We start from the raw sequence: 19,418 nt of genomic DNA on the forward strand, positions 1-19,418 counted from the left end.
CTTCATCCTGTCCCTGGATCCCAGGGATACTCGCGAAGCCCTTAAAGGTGTAGGCTGGGGGCTTCCCTGGTGGCGCAGTGGTTGGGAGTCCGCCTGCCAATGCAGGGGACACGGGTTCGTGCCCCGGTCCGGGAAGATCCCACGTGTCGCGGAGGGGCTGGGCCCGTGAGCCATGGCCGCTGAGCCTGTGCTCCGCAACAGGAGAGGCCACAGCGGTAAGAGGCCCACGTACCACAAAAAAAAAAAAAAAAAAAAAAAAAAGATGTAGGCTGGGCTCACGAGTGACCGTACAGCGGTTCTCCAGGGAACCCTTGCCCGATGCTCTGAAGTCATAGAATGCCACGTGTGTCTCTGTGGAAACGATATTTAAAAGAGCAGGAGGCCGGCCCGAGCCTGGAGAGGACTGTCTTACCGGCCAGCACAGCAGAGAAAACTGCAGCTAAAACCACACACACATCAAAGCCACCTGGAGTTAGTTTTGTGAGGTTTCTGGGGGAGAGGGGAGTGGGAATATGCCATCCCCCTCGTCTGTTTCTAGATATATTAATAAAATCTGTCCCATAAATATAAAATATGCCTTTCATACTTTTTTCTGGTCAAAATCATTGCATGTTAAAGAAATAAATGGAGAGGCTGAAAGGAAATAAAAGGGGCAGTGAGGACATAAAAAGAAAGATGGAAAGAAAAACAACTGAGAGAGAAGACAAGTCAAAGCGAAGGAGAGGCTTCCCTGGTGGCACAGTGGTTGAGAGTCCGCCTGCCGATGCAGGGGACACGGGTTCGTGCCCCGGTCCGGGAAGATCCCACATGCCGCGGAGCGGCTGGGCCCGTGAGCCATGGCCGCTGAGCCTGCGCGTCCGGAGCCTGTGCTCCGCAACGGGAGAGGCCGCAACAGTGAGAGGCCCGCGTACTGCAAAAAACAAACAAAAAAAAGGTAGCAAAGGAGGGACAAGAAAGGGAGGAGGAAAGTGACCTGCTCTGAGCTGATGCCCCCAGTCAGCCTTCTCCCCACTTGTTTCCTCCACGTCTTCCCCAGGCTCCCCACACTCACTTCTGGAACCTCCTCTGGTTCCCCAGCTGTCGATGGCTGGTGCTTTGCCGTGACGCTCTCACGGGCCCTGTCATCTTGTGTTGTGAACACGCGTCTCCGTGAGGGTCTCCCGGGCACAGGGCATGACCTTCACGCATCCCTAGCTCAGGTGGCGGTGCCCGTGCCCAGGAAGCTCTGTGCCCCGAGGGTCCACAGGCAGTGAGAGCAGAGCGGGCCTGGGCTCCCCGGGCCCCTGCGCCTCCTGCCCCCATGAGACGGGAAATGCCCCTGGACTTTGGAGAAGGCGACCGGAGAGGTTGGCTCCTCGCCTCTTCCAGGAGAGGCCCAGCCTCTGCTGTCTGCCATGGTCCACGTGCCAGGAACGGTCCCGCCACCTTGCTCTCGGGCACAGGACATTCCTCCCTGAAATGCTCACTCCTTTGACAGACTCGTCCCCTCCACTTTCGGTGTCTCGTAACAGCTGGGGAGGTGGGTCACAGCAGCCTGAAGGAGGAGGGTCGTCACGGTGATGAGTCTGAAGGGCACTCAGGGTCCGCAGAGCACCCTCCCATTCGACCTGGACCCGGAGCGCTCCTCCCCACCCCTGTCCTCCCCTCCTCGCTCAGCCCCTCCACGGCACCCTCCAGAGAAGGACGGGTCCTCAGTCGACCCCGTGGAAGGTGTGTGGCCGTGGGCTGCAGGTCCCCATCCCCCTCTCCATGGCGCTGAGCACCTTCTCACGGCCGTGGAGCTGAGCGTTTACTGTGTCCATCATCCATCCGTCTCCCCACTGAATGCCAAGGTCCACAATGCAGTTCTGTTCGCTGCTGTACACCAGGCATGTAGGCCAGCGCCTGCACTTAACTGACCACATTTTGAGTGGGTACGTGCACTTGGGCTGCATTTTGCCTGTCTGGGTCTCGCCACCGTGAAGTTCGTGGGTTCTGAACTCTTGCTTCTGTTCTGTGTTGGTCTGCAGTTCGAGATGCTCACGGGGTCATTGCCATTCCAGGGGAAGGACAGGAAGGAGACCATGGCCCTCATCCTCAAGTGAGTACAACACCCACCTTGGGACCCACCCCAGTACGCGTTAGCGCCTTCTGATATCGAGAGCTTCGGTCTTCAGAAGCGGGACTGTTCAGTGGGCAGCAACGGTAAAGAGCATTCGTGGCGTTTTCATGTCAGTGGGTGAAGCCAGTGGCATCTCTCAGTGATTCTGATGAAATCTCCTACCAAAGATAAAGTTTCCCATCAGTAAAAATCATCTAAGTTGTCCAACGGCAAGGTCTTTAGACATGATGGTTGGTGACCTTCAAAAGTGCAGGCTCAGGGGGCAGAGGGCTGCAGGGGCTCCTGAGAGAGCCTTCCCTTCTCTGCCTGTTGACCCGTTCGTGCACGTGCCTGAGCTCTCCTGCCTGACATCAGCAGGAATCATACGGCCCGAGTCGCTGAGTACGAACATAATTTTCTCCTTAATTCTCATGAAGAATCTTTTAACACAAAAATGGGTTTTGCTCTTAGAACCCTAGAAAGAAGTCTAAACCCAGAGCCAGTCTTGCTGTAATAGCTTTTAAAAAACAAACAAAAGAAAAAACAAAAAAACCACATCATTTTATTTTTTTGGCCGTGCTGCGCAGTAGGCAGGATTTTAGTTCCCTGAGCAGGGATCGAACCCATGCCACCTGCAGTGGAAGCGCAGAGCCCTAACCACTGGACCGCCAGGGAAGTCCCTTGCTGTAACATCTTCATCAGAGCAGGCTTCCTCTGAGCGAGATGTCAGAGGGCAAGCCCTGGGAGAGAGAAGCTGACGGAGGGCGGACGGGGTGAGGAAGTGGCCCTGGAATCAGGCAGGCGCCAAGTTACTGTCTCCCTGCTCAGTGAGAGGCTGGGCCCACCGCACCTGCAGGAGAATCCACGAAGGTGCCTGGCCTCACGACCAGCTCTCGCAAGCTCTGCTTGCAGGTGGACACGCAACGCTTGTAGGACCAGGAGGCACCTGCAAAGCTTACGGTTTCGTAGGTACATCATTATATAAATAGGAGAGCAGTTCATGGAAGACACCCCGTAGACAGGATGTAAACGATGTTTCCCTGTATCACATGACCTTACACTGTGGATGACATGCGTAACTACAGTCTACTCTGGTTTTTTTTGTTTTTGATGGCCTCTGTTCCTTTTAATTTTAAGAGGGAACAAGACCTTTTTTTCTAAAGCAAGAATAATTCCCTCCAGCAAATCCCAGGTGTGAACTTGTAACCTGTCGTTGGGAGTGACAGCATTTCTGAAGGGGCAGCAGCAAACTGTGGACACGTGGTTCCCAAAGCGAGGTCCTGCAAGGCCCTCCTTTCCCAGATGTTGCCGCAGACCACACCAGAGGCAGAGGAGAGAATCCAGCTGTCTCCTCAAGCCAAGAGGAGAGTCCTAAAATGTCAACCATGCTGGCATCTCTCCAAAGCCTTTTTTGTTGTTTTCTTGGAAACTATAGTTAATTTCCATTTAAAATGTTCTGTATGTTAGTGGGATCATTCTTGTTTATTTTTAGCGGCCTTGTTATTTTTAGTGAATCATTATGGGGCTGTTGTAAACAGCTGCTCTGGGTCACGTGGATGTGATTGGGTTTGTCTGTGAACGCTGACTGCAGAGCCGCAGAGCCCTGAAGAAAACCCTTCTCCCTTTGGGGCTCATCCTTCTTACCCGAAAATACGACTGTGCTTTTCAGAGCCAAGCTGGGCATGCCGCAGTTCCTCAGCGTGGAGGCTCAGAGTCTCCTGAGAGCCCTCTTCAAACGGAACCCCTGCAACCGGCTGGGTAAGACCCGCTGAGCCCCCGGGCCCGCCCCGGGCCACCCACATGCTCACACTCTGCTCTGGTCTGGCCCCGCATTTCACCACGTTCTCTGACAGCAAAAGGCCCTGACGCAGGGGGGGAAGTTCTGTCACGTGTTGTCCGAGCTCTGAGGATTTCAAAAACACACGGTCGCTGCCCAAGTATTGTGCTAACAGTCACCGTTTTTACACAGAATGGTGGTACTTTAGAACTCCGTAAACTAAAGACAACCCTGGAAAAGCCACCCCATCTAATTTGTCTTTGAATGTTACAGAGAGATCATAATGGTTTGCCCAGTTCTGATTTGCATCATGAATTAATTGATTACTTTTCGTTAATGTCTCCATCAGTTCAAGAGAGACACTGAAATGATCTCTGCTAGTCTAAGGCCAACTTGTCGTGCAGCTCAGCAGATCTTAACCCGATTTAGAACACACCTGCCTCAGAATCCGGTTTGCAGAGCTGTGAAACATCAAAGTGCACGTAAACATCTTTGCACATCATTTCTGCTCCTGTCTGAACCCCTGAGCCTGCCCAGTCTAGCGCCCCGCCCCAGTCTGGTATCATCAATCTTTTAATGTTTGATCCCAACAATTAACTTTGGGTTAATTACCCCTTTATTTTGATTCTGTGACTCCTTCCTGGTGCTCTGCCCCCATCCAGTGTAGACACGGGCTCTCCGTACAGCACTGAGAGGCCAGGGGTGCTGGGCAAGGCAGGCACACAGCCTCTCACATTCCTCTGCCGATTGGTTCTTTCACAAACCAGGTAAATAAGTCATTTCTCTTCCTGAGCCTCTGGTTCCTCTCGGGATGACAATGATCCACATGGAATTCTGCACTAATAAAATTATTATCTCATTCAGATCCTCACAATACTACAAAGTAGATAAAAGGAGAAATGTTAGATTCACTTACGAAAAGAGGTATATCCCTAAGAATTGCTTTTAGCTGCAAAGTAAAGAACTCTTAAATAATTTAAAATTATTTAACCCAGCTAATTTAATGTTTCAGACTGCAGTTTATTCTTCTCACATTACAAGCCGTGTTGCAGTAGAGGGTTGTAAGCGTTGGCTGGGCAGCTGAACTATTGCTCTCAAAAGCCCAGATAGGTCTGTCTTCTTCGTTTACCATCCTTAGTGTATTGCCTTTTCATCCTCACACATGGTGCCTTACGATCACAAAACAGCTGCTGCAGCTCCAGGCATCACATTCATGTTGAAGGGAGCACGAGGTGGCTCCTGACCAGAGCCTCCCAGCTCTGTGGGCACAGGGTCCCACGTGTGCCCCCCACGCCCCCGGGATCCCAGGGCCCCCCTCACCTCATCATGCATCCTAGGAAACCGGCCCCATCATAACTCATCTTCTGGTCCCTGTGGTTGACGGACTGTGCAGGTCTGGGGTACCACGTCCCTCTGGTGTTTCAGAAATGCCTGCTTTTTAGGCAACTGGGGGAATACTGGGGCTCCGTACTGATGGTCTCAGGCTGACCGTCCACCTTTGGGGGGTAACTAATTAAAAACAGTCCCCCCCAGTTTGACTGACTCTCTGATGGGAGTGATGGAGAATGGCTCGGTGTTTCGTGTAAAATAGGATATGGGGGTCTCTCGCCCTCCGCCCTCCTTTTCTCTCCAAGTCTCAACCCTCACCCTCCCTCCAACTATCTTTAGCTCACAACTTGATTCTTTTTTACTTTAATTTGAGCTGAGGGTATAAATCTTCTCCCTTCGCCTGTAGCGAACTCCCTGAAATTTCACTGTAATTGGATTTAATGAATTGTGTGAAGATCTCAACTTGTTTTCATTTTATGTGGAATTTTCTTTCTGTGGAAAAATTGGACAAAAAGTATCAAGATTTAGAAAAACACAAGAAAGATAATACATAAAATCACAGTCTTGAGGAATAAAATGGTGTATTTATCAGACCCAAGCATGAGGTGAGGGTTTCAGTTTTTACCTAAAGACCTCCCTATGTCGTAAAGCGGCTATAGCCAGAGCAATTTTTTTCTTGCTTTTCATAATTGCTATACTTTTTAACCAGTGAGTGCCTGTACAGTTCTTTGTGATATCTTATCCCCCTCCTGTCTTTTCCAATTGTGATGAAATACACATGGCAAAAAGTGTATCATCTTAACCGTTTTTTAAGGGCACAGGTCAGTAGTCAAGTACATTTGCGGTGTTGGGCAGCGTCAACACCATGCATCCACAGAACTCTTTTCATCTTGCAAAACTGAAGCTCTGTCCCCATGAAACAAGAAACCCCCACTCGCACTCCCCCAGCCCCTGGCCCCCACCCTTCTGCTTTCTGTCTCTGTGTTTTGACTCCCCTTGGGGCCTCATGTCGGTGGAAGCATACAGAATTTGGTTTTTCGTGTCTGGCTTATTTCACTTAGCATAATGTCCACAAGATTTATCCGTATTGTAGCAGATGTCAGAATTTCCCTAATTTTTAAGTTGAATAATATTCCGTGGACGGGTGTACCGCACTGTGCTCATCTGTCCTCCATCCGTGGACATTTGGGTTGACCCACATTTTGTCTGTTGTAAATAACGCTGCTATGAACATGGGTGTGCAAATAGCTCTTCAAGACCCTGAGTTCCAGAAGTGGGAGTTCCTGGATCCTGTGGTAATTCTATTCTTAATTTATTGAGGAGCCACCTGACCATCTTCCGCAGTGGCTGTGCCCTCTTCCTAACTGTAGAAACGTTCTGGACCATTTTAGCCTCTTGATCCGGCATGGCGGCCCATGTCTGGAACCATCCACTGTGGTGAGGTGTGAGGACAGAGGAACCCTCGGCGGGAGGTGCTTTTGCCCTGATCTTTCCATACGTCAGTTGAAAATGTCTGTCAAAGTAAAGCACGTACTCTTCATCCAAGTAATTCCACTTCTGGGACGTTTCCTAGGACGTAGTCGCACAAGTACCCAGAGACATACGGGATGTTGTTAGTGCAGGAAGGAGGGGAAGAAAGGAGCCCACGTTCCCACCACCGACGGACGGTTCAGGGAAGCGGGGTCCATCTACCCGGGAGGTGAGGCAGGTCTGCACCACTGGCTCGGAGATGCGTCTCAGCCAGAAACGAAGAGTTAAGGAAAAATAGCAAATGTCCAGAATGATCCTATATTTAGAAGAGAGGGAGGGAGGTGAGCAAAGAAAATTTCTGGAAACACACAAGTAGCTGTTAGCAGCGAGTGTGGAGGGCCGGGTGGGGAGGTGAGCTTTTCCTTTCACCCCAGACACGTCAATAGTCTGATTCTTTAATCAATAACACACACTCGTTTTATGATGAAAAGCCTAGTTTTGTAAAATTTGGTTTTGAGAGAAACACGGGATATTCAGAGACTCCTGTGTGGTGCAGGAACCCATCCTTGGCCTCGGAGCTGCCCAGACGGGCAGATGGCAAGAGTGTGGACTCGTCGGGGGCTTGGGGCCTGGCCTGCCTTCCTGTCGGCAGATACTAAGGGCCCTTTAATTAGGAAGGAGAGGGACGATGTATATGTGACCCAGAAACACACACCGGTTCCCTGATACTTTCCAGGCTCTGGCGCTGGGGAAACAGTGGAGCAAAACTGTGGCCCTCGTTCTCATGGGGCCTCTAGGATGGTAAAAGATGGGGCACACAAACACCCCTCGGCTGCCATGAGAAAGAGCGGGGGGAGACCTCAAGGGACAGGAGCCGGGGGGCTGCTGGAACGTGGAGGGAGCACAGACGTGAGCCGGGGTGGGAGCTAGCGAGGAGCCCTGAGTGGCAGCACCAAGCAGAGGGGCGGGATCCGCCCCCAGCAGGTACTTGCTGGGCGACCTTGAGCAGATGGCTGCCCCTCTCTGTGCCTGCTTTCCCGCCCTGTGAGCTGAGGGTGATAGCAGAACCTCTTCAGAGGGTTGCTAGGAAGACGTAAAGAGCTGGACCAGTGCCTGACACGTAGGAAACACTCTAGTGTGTTTGACAAATAAATGCATAAAAAAGCAGAGATAGGGCTTCCCTGGTGGTGCAGTGGTTGAGAGTCCGCCTGCCGATGCAGGGGACGCGGGTTCGTGCCCCGGTCTGGGAAGATCCCACATGCCGCGGAGCGGCTGGGCCCGTGAGCCATGGCCGCTGAGCCTGTGCGTCCGGAGCCTGTGCTCCGCAGCGGGAGAGGCCACAACAGTGAGAGGCCCGGGTACCGCAAAAAAAAAAAAAAAAAAAAAAAAAGATACTAGCCCAGTGGAGCCCACAGAAGCATGGAAAATGGCCCATCCACGACCAAAGGTTGCCCTTCAGATAATTTCTAAAGTGAATTATCATAAAGCTTTCCAGGAGTTATGGACCATCCTGCAGCAGTATTTCATATCCAAGATGTCCAGACTCACATAAGAAGAAATTATAGTCGGAATTATTGCTCACCCAACTTGACCCGGGTCAGCCACTAAATTTAATTGCCTGAAAATCTTTAGCCTTAAGGTGGGGAAATTATGTCGAGTAGATTAATCTTGGTCTGCACAGGGAGCTAGACTGGGAGGCTGGGACTCTTCCCCTTCTGATCGCCTTGAGCCTTGTTCTTGACTCCCCCCCGAAAAGTCCACAGGCCATTTGGGGAGTTCGTCAGTATCAGAAGGCCTCACCCAAACCCCGGTTCCTCACGTAGATCTGTGGTTTAACCACGTTACCTTCAAATCAGCCCAGATCTCTGTCTCTTGACACTTGAACTGTGGAAGAGACCTGTCTGTCCAGATTTCCCCTCCTGATCAGGACAGCGGTCATACTGGATCCGGGGCCACCCTGCCCCAGTGTGGCCTCATCCTCTCTAATCACATCTGCGACGACCTCGTTTCCAAGTAAGGTCACGTGCTGAGGTTCTGGGGTTAGGACTTCACTGTCTGAATTTGGAGGATCACAGTTCAGCGCCTCCGAGAGGGTGTCCACAGCATCTGCAGTGGAAGAAACGGCAGAGGTTCTCACTAATCACATCTGCGACGACCTCATTTCCAAGTAAGGTCACGTGCTGAGGTTCTGGGGTTAGGACTTCACCGTCTGAATTTGGAGGATCCCAGTTCAGTGCCTCCGAGAGGGTGTCCATAGCATCTGCAGTGGAAGAAACGGCAGAGGTTCTTCTGCTTGATGTCACACACTCGGCAGGTGACGAGACCGAGGTCCTCGCCCCAGATCACCTGCCCAAGGCGGCATGGCTGCCGAGGCTAGAGCTGGCCTTTCCCCCCCCGTTGTCCCCTTAAGATGCGTTGCCCTCACCCAAAGCGTCCGAGTCTAGGTCTCCAGCCCACCGCTGACGGCAGTGTGCACTGCTCAGTGAGGTGCCCCACGCGCCTGTGGCAGGTGCTGGTGACACACAGGTAGAGGATGCTGCCCCGTGGGAAACACAGCCGTGTGGGCAAAGAGGCCAGAAATCTCGGGTAGAGATCCCCCCCCCCTTTCCCCTGCAGACCTGAGACACCTGAGGAGCCAGCCAGAGGGAGGCCCCTCCTCCGGGCAGGACGCCGGGGCTGAGGGGCGGGGGCAGGGCCAGGGCGGTGCTGGAGGGACAGACAGATGGAGAAGGCAGACAGGCCCCCACCCGGGCCGGGCCTGGCAGGGCTGGGCGGTCAGTGGAGGGCAGGGAGGGAACGGGTGGTTTTCCATGCCGTGAGTGGAGAGATTTTACTGAAATGGAGTCAAATTTGAGTTTATTTCCGCCACGGTGGCGTGTGGACCCGGCAGCTGGAAAACTGGATTATTTGGGTTTCGCACTTGATGGCAGCAGGTGCAAAATGCCCGCCCGGCAGGGCTGCCTGGGACCCTTGGGCGGCATCTGCAGGCTTGTGCGTGTGCTGGGGAGGGGGCAGTGGGGGGCGTGAGCTCTGGGCCCCAGAAACGTCACGGGCGCAGTTGCAGAAGCGGAGAAGACTAGCACGTGAGAGCACGCGTGCCCTCCAGGCGGCCTGGGTGGGGGGCTGGGAGGGCAGGGCAGGCGGAGCGGCCTGGGCCAGGCCGGGGCTGCGACGTCCCCCGGTCGGGACCCTCGGAAGGACGCGGCAGGCGGAGCGCGGCAGTCTTGTTTCTCAGAGGATCGATCGTTCTAGTCATGAATTAGAGAAAGACCCTCTTGGGGCGTCTCTAGCTCACCCCTGTGAGCATGTGTAACTTAAGTCCTGGACATGCTGGACTCCTGGGGGCACACGGGGCAGAGGTTAGAAAGGCGTTAGACGTGCCCGTGAGCATAAAACAGCGCATCCGGTAAACTACTGCTGGTGACTGGAGAACACGTGTGGGCGGGGCCCGTCCACCCGCCCAGGGCTTCTGTTTCTCGTGTTTCCATTTTCCGTTCCAGACTCGATCTCCAGAGGGTGTGCTCTCCTGATCTGACTTCAAACACAGTCCGCTCTGGGCTCCAACCATCTCATTCCAGTCCCACGGGCATCGCTGTGACCTCTTGGAAAGGGCCAGCCTTTGACGGCTTGGTCAAGGCTGAGCGAACGCCCCAGCCCCTGGCTTGGAGCTGCTGGTCCCAAGCCAGCCCTGAGGGTGCTGCCGGGGCCCCGCCTCAGCCAGCAGGTCCCAGGAGACACAAGCTACGCCAAGCAAAGATTTTAAACAGTAAATGAAATTTCAAGCTGACCGACAATACTTTAAGACTAAAGATGTGTAGATGATCTATAAGTGATGGAGAAGTGAAAAAGCAGACCTGGTGTTCAAATACGGGGTGGTTATGGACTGGCCTTTAGGAGTGTGCGGGTCCGGTAGACCAGACCCACACAAAGTATGCAAGGAAAAGAGCCAGACGTGAGTTTATTCTGAACATGCCCAAAAGAATTAGAGAGGGACTCTGTGTGACTCTCAAACGACGAAAACAAATATTTCAACAGAGTCACAAAGGGTCCGGGGATTAAACATTTCCCAAAGCTATCTGTGGACGGGAAGATTCAAGGAAAACATTTTTGGCCAATCCCCAAACCTGTTGGGGATGATTTACTGTGAAAGTGGAAGCCCGTTGATGATTAAGCCCAGGAGGAAAGGAACGGGGTCGCCTCGTTAAAAATGTGAGGTGGAAGGGCTGCAGGTACCCAGGGCCATAGAACAGGTCCCAGCCTCAGACACAGCACTGCGTTTTACAGCCACGTGCCGGTGGAAGACAGTTCCAGTGCGATGCAAAGCTACCCCTCGACCAACGCGGAGAAATCGAGACGGGGGTCCAGATACAGAGGTTCAGGAAGACAGCCCAAAAGCGTTCGGAACAGAAGTAATTAAATGTTCCTACACCAGAGAATAAGCATGAACTCTTGAATCTGCTGCCCCAGTGAACTCTTTCTGCGTATTTGCCAGGCATTGGGGATCTTAATCGAGACTCGCCAAACTGCATAGAGAGAATGCTGTTCTTCCGTTCTCCATGTTTCTGTCCATAAGTACCTGTTCTTGTCAATTCTTCATGAGCCCGCCTCTTGGGGACAGAGTGAGACTTGAGTGCATTTGGTGATGATCCCACAGCAAGTCAGCCGAGACTCAGAGACAGACACAGACACAATCTCTGGACTGTCCCAGCTCGGACCTCTGCTCGCTGCCGTTTGTCAAATGTATTAAACAAAAAGGAATTGTCCAGCACAAAGTAGACTCTTTTAACATGTTTCAGGAGAGGATAAATGGAACTAGAATCCAATAATGACCCTATGTGCCCTAGGAAGGTTGACAAAGGCTTTAGAGAACTCTCTGCAGAAATTCTTTCTCTTTTACGTTTTCGCCCCTGGAACACCTGGAATTTTTGAGTAATAACCAAAGTGTTAATTCGCTCTTGAGTGTTTGTTGAGGCCTCGAAGCACGAACGTGGTGCAAAATCTCACTGCAGTGGAAGAACGAAGATGCAGATAAAAATGTTCTGAGTAGGTGCCCGAGACAGCCCAGCTGGAACCAGCAAACAACTGTAGCTACACCAACACCCGTATTTCCTTTCTGTTTTACTTCATTTTGATTCTTGCAGAGCATTCTTGCAAATGACAAATGAGCATGAAATGCAGTGGGTACAAAATGCAAAGTAGATGTTTCAAAGCCACACAGTCAGTGAGTCGCTGTACAGGTGCCTGTCCCTGGGCTCAGCGTGTGAGCAGCAGCCTGCCACCTTCGACTAACCCACAGAGCTTCTGGCAACGCAACCCGCGTTCACCGAAAAGAGCGGGAAGAGGTACAAATCAGAGGCGGGTTTTCGTTTCTCTTTAATCGTCGTGGCCAGAAGGCTTTTTCAGTCCCGAGCTCTGGTCTCCATCAAAGGAGGGCTGCACGCAGGTGGGCGCGAAGCCAGACTGTTCGTTCTCGACATCTTGTTCCAGCAGCCGCTTGGGCATCTGTGGAGGGCCTCTAGCTGGGGGTGCCCAGGCTGAGACCAGATCTCCGGACTCAGGTCAGGGGTTTACACAGCAAGGGATGGACGCGGGCATCCGGAGGGTCCTCAGCGTGAGGTCCTCAATAAAACTGTTTCTCTCTACTCAGAAGAACACTCCTGACACCAGACGTGTGGGGTTTTCCACACCAACTGATCCTCCACTTCTCTGCAGACACCGACTGTGTGTCGTACGATTCAGCTCAGTTCTGGCCCTGACCACCCAGTTATCTCGGACCCCAGGGTCAGGGTCGCTCCCACCAGACACCCCATCTCCGATGCCAGTCCCAAGTGCCAGGTTGTCCATGTGCTTCCGGCCCACCAGCTGTAAACCCAGGGTTCCCAAGACCCCCTCCTCAGCTGTGAGAATTCACGAGAACAGACCACAGAACTCAGGAAAGTGCTTTAGTGAGTTACTGTTACCAATGTATTACAAAGGATGTTCTACAAGATCAGATGAGCCGCCAGATGAAGAGGTGCGTAGGGCGAGGTCCAGAAGGGTCCCCAGCCCAGCCGCTTCTGTCCCTTTGGGGTTTGGGGGGAGCCACCCTCCTGGTTGTTCGCCAGCCCGGAAACTCCCCTAACCCTGGTGTTCGGGTTTTGTTGGAGGTTCCATTATGTAGGTGTGATTGATTCAACCCCTGGCCGTTGGCGACTGGACTCAGTCTCGGCCCTTCTCTGCTCCCTGCGGTTGGGGCGTGTGGGCGAGTTCGTCAGACGTGGATGAAAGTTCCAGGCCTCGTCACGGGGTTGGCTTGTTGGTTCCGCAAGTCGCCGCATTAAGACAAATTGAGCTGTGGTTGAGAGGGGCTTATTATGAATAACAAGAGATGCCTCTTTCATGCCTGGAGCCATTCCAGGAGCCAGTGACCAAAGCCAGACATCAGAACAGGAGATGCGGGCTTCCCTGGTGGCACAGTGGTTGAGAGTCCACCTGCCGACGCAGGGGACACGGGTTCGTGCCCCGGTCGGGGAAGATCCCACATGCCGCGGAGCAGCTGGGCCCGTGAGCCATGGCCGCTGAGCCTGCGCATCTGGAGCCTGTGCTCTGCAACAGGAGAGGCCACAGCAGTGAGAGGCCTGTGTACCGCCAAAAATGAAAAAAAAACAGGAGATGCTTCCATCATTCTTACCACTCAGGAAATTACGAGCGTCTTAGGAGCTCTGGCCAGGAGCCCGAGACAAAGACCAAAATATGTATTTCTTATTATATCCTAATGTCTCAGGAGAAAGGCCAAATTGGATACACACGTCGGGGTGGGGTTCTGGGACAGGGAGCGGAATCTGTCTTCCGGTTCTGCTCCTAAACTCCGGTTTGGTCCTGGGCACATTACCCAGCCTCCTTCAGGCTGGTTCCTTATCTAGAGAATAGGGATGGTGCCCAGGGCACTGGGTGTTGGCGGCATTTAGCGGGGGAAACGCCTGTGGTGTGTCAGCCCCGCGCCACTTCCCCGTGTCCCTAGAGGGGGAAATTCTGGGGCTGACAGCTTCCTCCCCTTGTTCGTCCATTTGCATACCAAGGTGACAATCACCAGGTCACCGAGTCCAGCGTGGTGACAAGGCCAGGGGCTCCTCTTTCCCAGGGTGCTGGCCTGGCCAGGCTTCCCCAGGGAGTGGGAGCTAGCTGGGCCCTCGTCCACCTAGAGGTGACCCCGATGCCACGGGCAGCTTCGCACCTCCTTTTCTGCCCATGTCACGGCTTTGACCAGGAAACAGGGCTGGAGATGACAACGGGAAGCCATGAGCCCACAGCGGGCTGTGTCTCCCGGGACCCCCGGCGTCCGGGGAGAGGGTCCTCCCGCTTCTCAGGCTGGACGGCAAGGCCGGGCAGGGGGCTCCGCGGTGACCACGGCGGCTCCGGGGGGCCTCGCGCTGTCCTCCACACCTTCCTGCTTCCGGCCTCCCAGCCGCCTGCCTCCCTCCCAGGGATGAGGGGGGCGGCTCAGCCTAGTGGGGCAGACGCGGGCCGAGCCTCTGAACGGGGCGGGGCTGGGCCCCAGCGCTCGGGGTGCAGAACCGGGAAGCCTGTGTGGGCCTCACACACGACCTGGTTGATTGAGACGCAGGACCCGTTTCCCCAGACAAAGCTGGAGCAGGAGTCGCCTGGCCCGAGGCTGCCTGCCACCCCTTCTCGCATCTCCGCTGCTTCCCGGCCCCTCCCTGACTCACCTTCCTATCCTGGAGAAAACGCAGACCTCATGGGGCCTTAGGGCTTGGCTGTTTGATTTTTGGTTTGGGTTTTTTTTTTAATTAATAGAGTTATTTTTAGAGCCATTTTAAGTTTGCAGAAAAAATGGAAGAGAAGGTACAGCGAGTCCCACATGCTCCGTCACCCCCTGCACGCAGTGTCCCCTGGCGTCAGCTTTTGCTGATTTGATGCGCTTGTTAGAAGTGGTGAAGCAGTATCGGCACGTCGTTACTACCTGAAACCCGCGGTTCACATCAGGGTTCACTCTGGGAGGGGTAGCTACGGGCTTCAGCAAGTGCATGACGACATGTGTCTACCTTTAGGTGTCCGAAGTCCTCTGCACGCCCTCACCCATCCCTCCTCCCTTGGGGCTCAGGATTTCACATAAGCAACAAGCCAGGGAGAGATTAGGCAGAAGGAGTCGGCGAAGCAGCACTGTTTGTACACAGTGTCCAGGTGACAAGAAACCTCTGTCTCGCGCAGGCCCAGGTGGACACAGGCCACCTCCGTCTCTCTCCAGGTTCCCATCCTGCTAGAAACGGCCTCTCCAGGCCCTGGCTTCCTTCCCCTTCCCTGTAAGCCCCAGAGCAGCCGTACAAGGCTCTCTGCGCCATAGCCTCCACCCTGCCCTCGCCGGCGTGTTCGCATCCTCTGGAAGGCCCGGCCTGATGCTGGCTCTGATGGAGACTGGGATGGGCCTCCGCTTCCTTGCCCAGGTGCCCGGGCATCCCCACACCTGCAGCAGGAGGGTCTAGCCTGCCCGCCCCCCTCTCTGCCACCTCACCTGGTTACAGCTCTGCAGGGCTGAGTGGTGGCCGCTATGGGCTGTGAGGGGGCAGCTGGCAGGAGAGGTCGCAGCTGGGGGCTCCTTCCCCCTGGAGGGCGTCAGGACCCCAGCCCCCTCCCTGCTGCGTCAGAACTGCAGTCACGGGTTTGCTCTGATGCTCATCTCTGCTCTGTGGTCATGGCAGGTGCTGGCCTGGACGGCGTGGAGGAGATCAAGCGCCACCCTTTCTTTGTCACCATCGACTGGAACGTAAGTTGCAGGCCAGGGTCCCGACTGCACAGAAAGCACAGGGAGGTGGGGCGGGGGAGTCGACAGCTGCTGGTACAAACCCGAGGTCAGTATAGACCCGTCACCTGGGGGAGCGCGCTCCCTTGGGGGGCTCTGAACGCGCAGGCATTTCCCCGGCGCAGACCAGGGACCGCCACCCCTTCCCTGCGGCTCCAGGCCTGGAACCCCTTCCACACTTTCCCTGTCAGAGACCGGCCGGCCTCAGTGGCCCTGCAGCCGGGCCACCTCCCTGAGGGCAGAGCAGAGGCCACCCTGGGCCCAGCAGAAGGCTGAAGGGGCCCCTCGGCCGCTCCTGGGCTGCACAGAGCTTTCAGTTTGGGGCCTCTGGGCGCCCAGATTCGGTGCTGCTCCCTGCCTCTAGCAGGATCACGCCCGCACTCAGCAGTCCTGTAGATGTTGCTGCAGAAAAGCATTGTCCAGACCAGAAAAGACAAAGCTGTTCGGGACGCTTGTTAAAGACATAAAGAAGACTTCGCTCGGGGGGCTGTCGAGATGGCGTGGGGACCACTGCAGGCGGGTAGGGGGTCCAGCCGTCGGGAGAGAGATGGGGCTCAACTCCGAATACAACAAGGAAGGAGGGGGCGTGTCAGGGGCCAGAAAGGGACTGAGAGGAAGCACCAGGGTAAGGGGCCTCCGGCTAAACCCACCGACCAGGATTCTTGCTGAGCCGGGTCAGGGTCCAGACAAATCCAGCAGTCAGGCCTGCTGGGGAGAGCTCAGGGGCCCGGGCAGGTCGGGTCAGAGTCAGGGGACGTCGCCGGCTCCGCGCTGCCGGATGGATGTGGACTGCGCCCCCCCGCACCAAGGAGGACCCCGGGTCCAGCGCTCCCAGCCGCCCGACTGGACGCGGCGTGGAGCTGGACGCCGGCTCAGAAGTTCCCGACTCTCACCTCCCCGGCGCCCGGCTGCTGGCTCTGCGGGGGAGGGTCAGGGCAGGCAGCTCCCAGGGCGCCAGCCGACCACCGGGCCAGGCTCCCCGTCTGGAGGCGGCAGGCCTCCTCTGGGAGCAGGTCCTTGGTCCTTTCCCACTGGGTAAACACAGCTCTTAGCTGTGGGGTTTTCTTTTCCCGAGCTAGGATTTGACCAGAATGTTTACAAAGTGAAAGTCTCTCTATGCTGCAGAGGTCAGTGCCCATGTCTGCCCGCCCCCCTCCCCGCGGAGTGTGGGGTGTCCGCGGCCTCGGGAAGGGGTGGCGCCTTGGCTCCGGTGGGTGGGCAGGCCCCGCCCCAGGTCTCACCTCTGGGGACATTTTCGCACAAACGGCACGTAAAACCCGCTGCTCGCTGAGCTTCCCAGCCTCACCCCTGCAGCCTCTCCTCCGCTCCCCACCTCGGCCCAGGAAGCACTCCGACTGGCAGTAGTTTGCTAACCTACTTTTAGATGCCGGTGGGGTAGAATATATGCACACACTTAGACTCGGTTTCAGAGGTAAGAGTAGAGAGAAACCTGGTGACTCTCTGGTGACGTGAGGCGCCTGGGAAATAGGGACGGCATCGCTGGGGCAGGGGCTGCAGTGGGAAGGGACCAGCACAGAGGGGAAGGAGGGGGTCCCGGCGGCCACACCGCTCAACACTAGAGCCTGGCTGGAAGGGGGGCCGTGGGCAGGTGCTGGGGAGATGCTCACCCCAGGACGGCGCCGAAGAAGGGGCTTGTCACGGGGGGATCCAAGTCAGCTTCGTGAGGTGCGTGGGATTTTCACAGCGCAGTGGCCCTGGAACACTGCAGGCCGGGTTCCCGTGCGTTCCAGAAAGCCCAGGTCTGCGTGAGCCCTGAGCACGAGCTGAGGCGCCCGGCCATTTAGAGCAGCCCCGGTGCACGGCTGGGCCTGGCTCTGTGGTCGGCGCAAAGCCCCTGGCTTCCTGTACCAAGGAGGTGGTACTTCTGCGTCATGTCAGAGCAATCAGGCTGGAGTTAGGTTGGGAAGTTTCTTCCGTTGCTTTTAGCGTTTCGTTTCATTTCTTGTTGGTTTGGTTTGGTTTTTGAGAGAGACCCTTCTGACGCACTCAGACAGCCTTACCTCCTGTCATTTCCATTCCCCGAGGATGACCAGGCAGGGCCAGAGGCGTGCGAGGATCTCAGTGCATCCCTCGCTCTGGATGAAGCAGCCAGAGATGGGGAGGACTGAGAGACCACTTTTGTGCGCATTGGTGTATTTAATGACTACCTGGGGCTTGCCCGTGTCAACGTGAGCAGGTGTCCGGGACATAACGATGCAAAGACACAGCTGTCCTCAAGCTGCTTCAAGTCCCGGGGGTGCAGGTGTGCCGTCGTCCAGCCGCGGAAGAGGCGTGCGGTGGGGCTGTCCCGTCTGGGAGGGGGTGACGCCGCAGAGATTTGAGGAGGATTGACAAGGGGGGGAGCGGGGGAGGGGGGGAGGGAGTCCTCCCAGCAAAGATCTCCTGGGACCGCAGCCTCGCTCCAGCCGCTCGGGCCCTTCCCGGGATGATGAGCTTTCGTCCTCTCCAGCCCCGGCACGAGCTGGTCAGCCCCGTGGGGGCCGCTGGGTCCTGGCCAGTGACCGGCCCCGGCTTTAGAAGGACGTGCACGGGATAGATTTGTCCAGATGCGCTCGTTCTGCTTTCGGCAGCTTAGATAACTGGAAACCACAGGGGAGGGAGACGCATTTGCAAAAACTGTTAGTACCAACGGGCCTTCCCACTGCCAGGCAGATGCTCAGAGTGACAGTGACAAGGCATCTCCTTGACTATCCGACTCTACCCCAGGGCCGGCCTCAGGATCCAGCCTGGGACATATAAGGATGTGACTTCACCTCTGCTTCCTTCTGTGACCCAGAACTGCCAGCAGAAGTTTCTGGTTTTTTTAAGTAAATACCTGTCGTCCCGCGCTTCTCCCTGGGGTGTTCGGGTTTCCTGCTGGGGCAGAGTGAGTCCAGGGACACTGCACGTGGGGGGCACTGCCCCGTTTGTCCTGCTCTGCCATCACCTTGTCCTCAGAGCCTAGCAATTAGCACCTGCCCAGGAGGCATCCTCCCTGAAAGCTCGCTCCCTGCGGTAGGAGCAATGAAAAATTACAAGTTAATTATAGACTGAAAGCCTCTGCAGCCGGTGATGGGAGAGTCGGGCACAGAAGCTGCGCTTACTTTTCCCCTGTGGCTGGAGCGGTGCCGAGAACACAAAAGTGAGCACAGACCCCAAATAAGCTTCGTCCAAGTTAATCACCCCGGGCCCCATGAGCAGGGCTCCCCTCACAGTGGGAATGACGCTTCCACAGCCAAGGCCCGCCCTGTAACTATGACGACTCATTCTTCCAGTCACTTTTATTAACGCTGGGAGTATGCTTGTGCTGTTCTTTTTACTTTCTGAAACCCTTCCAAGCACATCACCGGTTGGTGGGTGTGAGATGGGAGGGATTCCCCGGGGGGAACTGAACCCAAGGCAGTGAGAGGAGTGCACCCCGTCCCTGGGCGACCCGGCATCGTGTGCAGAGCCCCCAGATCGCCGGCCGTGTGGGCTGGCAGGAGGAGAGTGGGGCTCCGGGCCGCAGAGGGGGGACCCCTCCAGTTTGGGTCCCGGGAACTACCCGCTGCTGCTTGGCATCTCACCGTGCGTGGGCCCCTTCCACGGCCCACTGGAAGCTTGCTGTCGATCTACTCCCATGTTAAGTACACCAGGAGAACTCACCCTTCCAAGGAGCCGACAGGTGTCTTTGTTCAAAGACTTAATCGCCCTTTGGCTCGGGGGTTTTGTAAATCCAGATACTGGGGTTGGAGCAGCTCACGGTGGGGTCACCAGTGGAAGCAGAGCTCTGCACCTCGTGGACCAGACGCCCCAGATCCGCCCACGGCATGCTGCAGTCATGAAATTCTTCCTGTTCCTCCTCCTGTCCTGCCGTCGCTCTGCATCTGGATCTGCATCATTTCTGCGTTGCTATTTCAGGAATCATCTCTAACGGTGCCCTTTGCCTAATTAGAGCATGTTGATTTTGAAATGCCCGGAGCCAA

At 55.4% G+C, this 19,418-nt stretch overlaps 1 protein-coding gene across 2 annotated transcripts in view; it reads left to right on the forward strand.

Annotated features, from left to right (window-relative positions):
* RPS6KA2 (ribosomal protein S6 kinase A2) overlaps positions 1 to 19,418 on the forward strand; it is a 159,437-nt gene that overhangs the window by 103,950 nt on the left and 36,069 nt on the right. For both annotated transcript variants that reach the window (XM_060029654.1, XM_060029653.1), the window contains exons 9-11: positions 2,010 to 2,080; positions 3,750 to 3,838; positions 15,353 to 15,417. In XM_060029654.1, the coding sequence (XP_059885637.1) occupies positions 2,010 to 2,080; positions 3,750 to 3,838; positions 15,353 to 15,417 (225 nt within the window). The remainder of the gene's footprint in view (positions 1 to 2,009; positions 2,081 to 3,749; positions 3,839 to 15,352; positions 15,418 to 19,418) is intronic.

The sequence above is a fragment of the Delphinus delphis genome, chromosome 14, assembly GCF_949987515.2.
Source record: "Delphinus delphis chromosome 14, mDelDel1.2, whole genome shotgun sequence".
In the NCBI taxonomy this organism is placed as follows: Eukaryota; Metazoa; Chordata; class Mammalia; order Artiodactyla; family Delphinidae; genus Delphinus; species Delphinus delphis.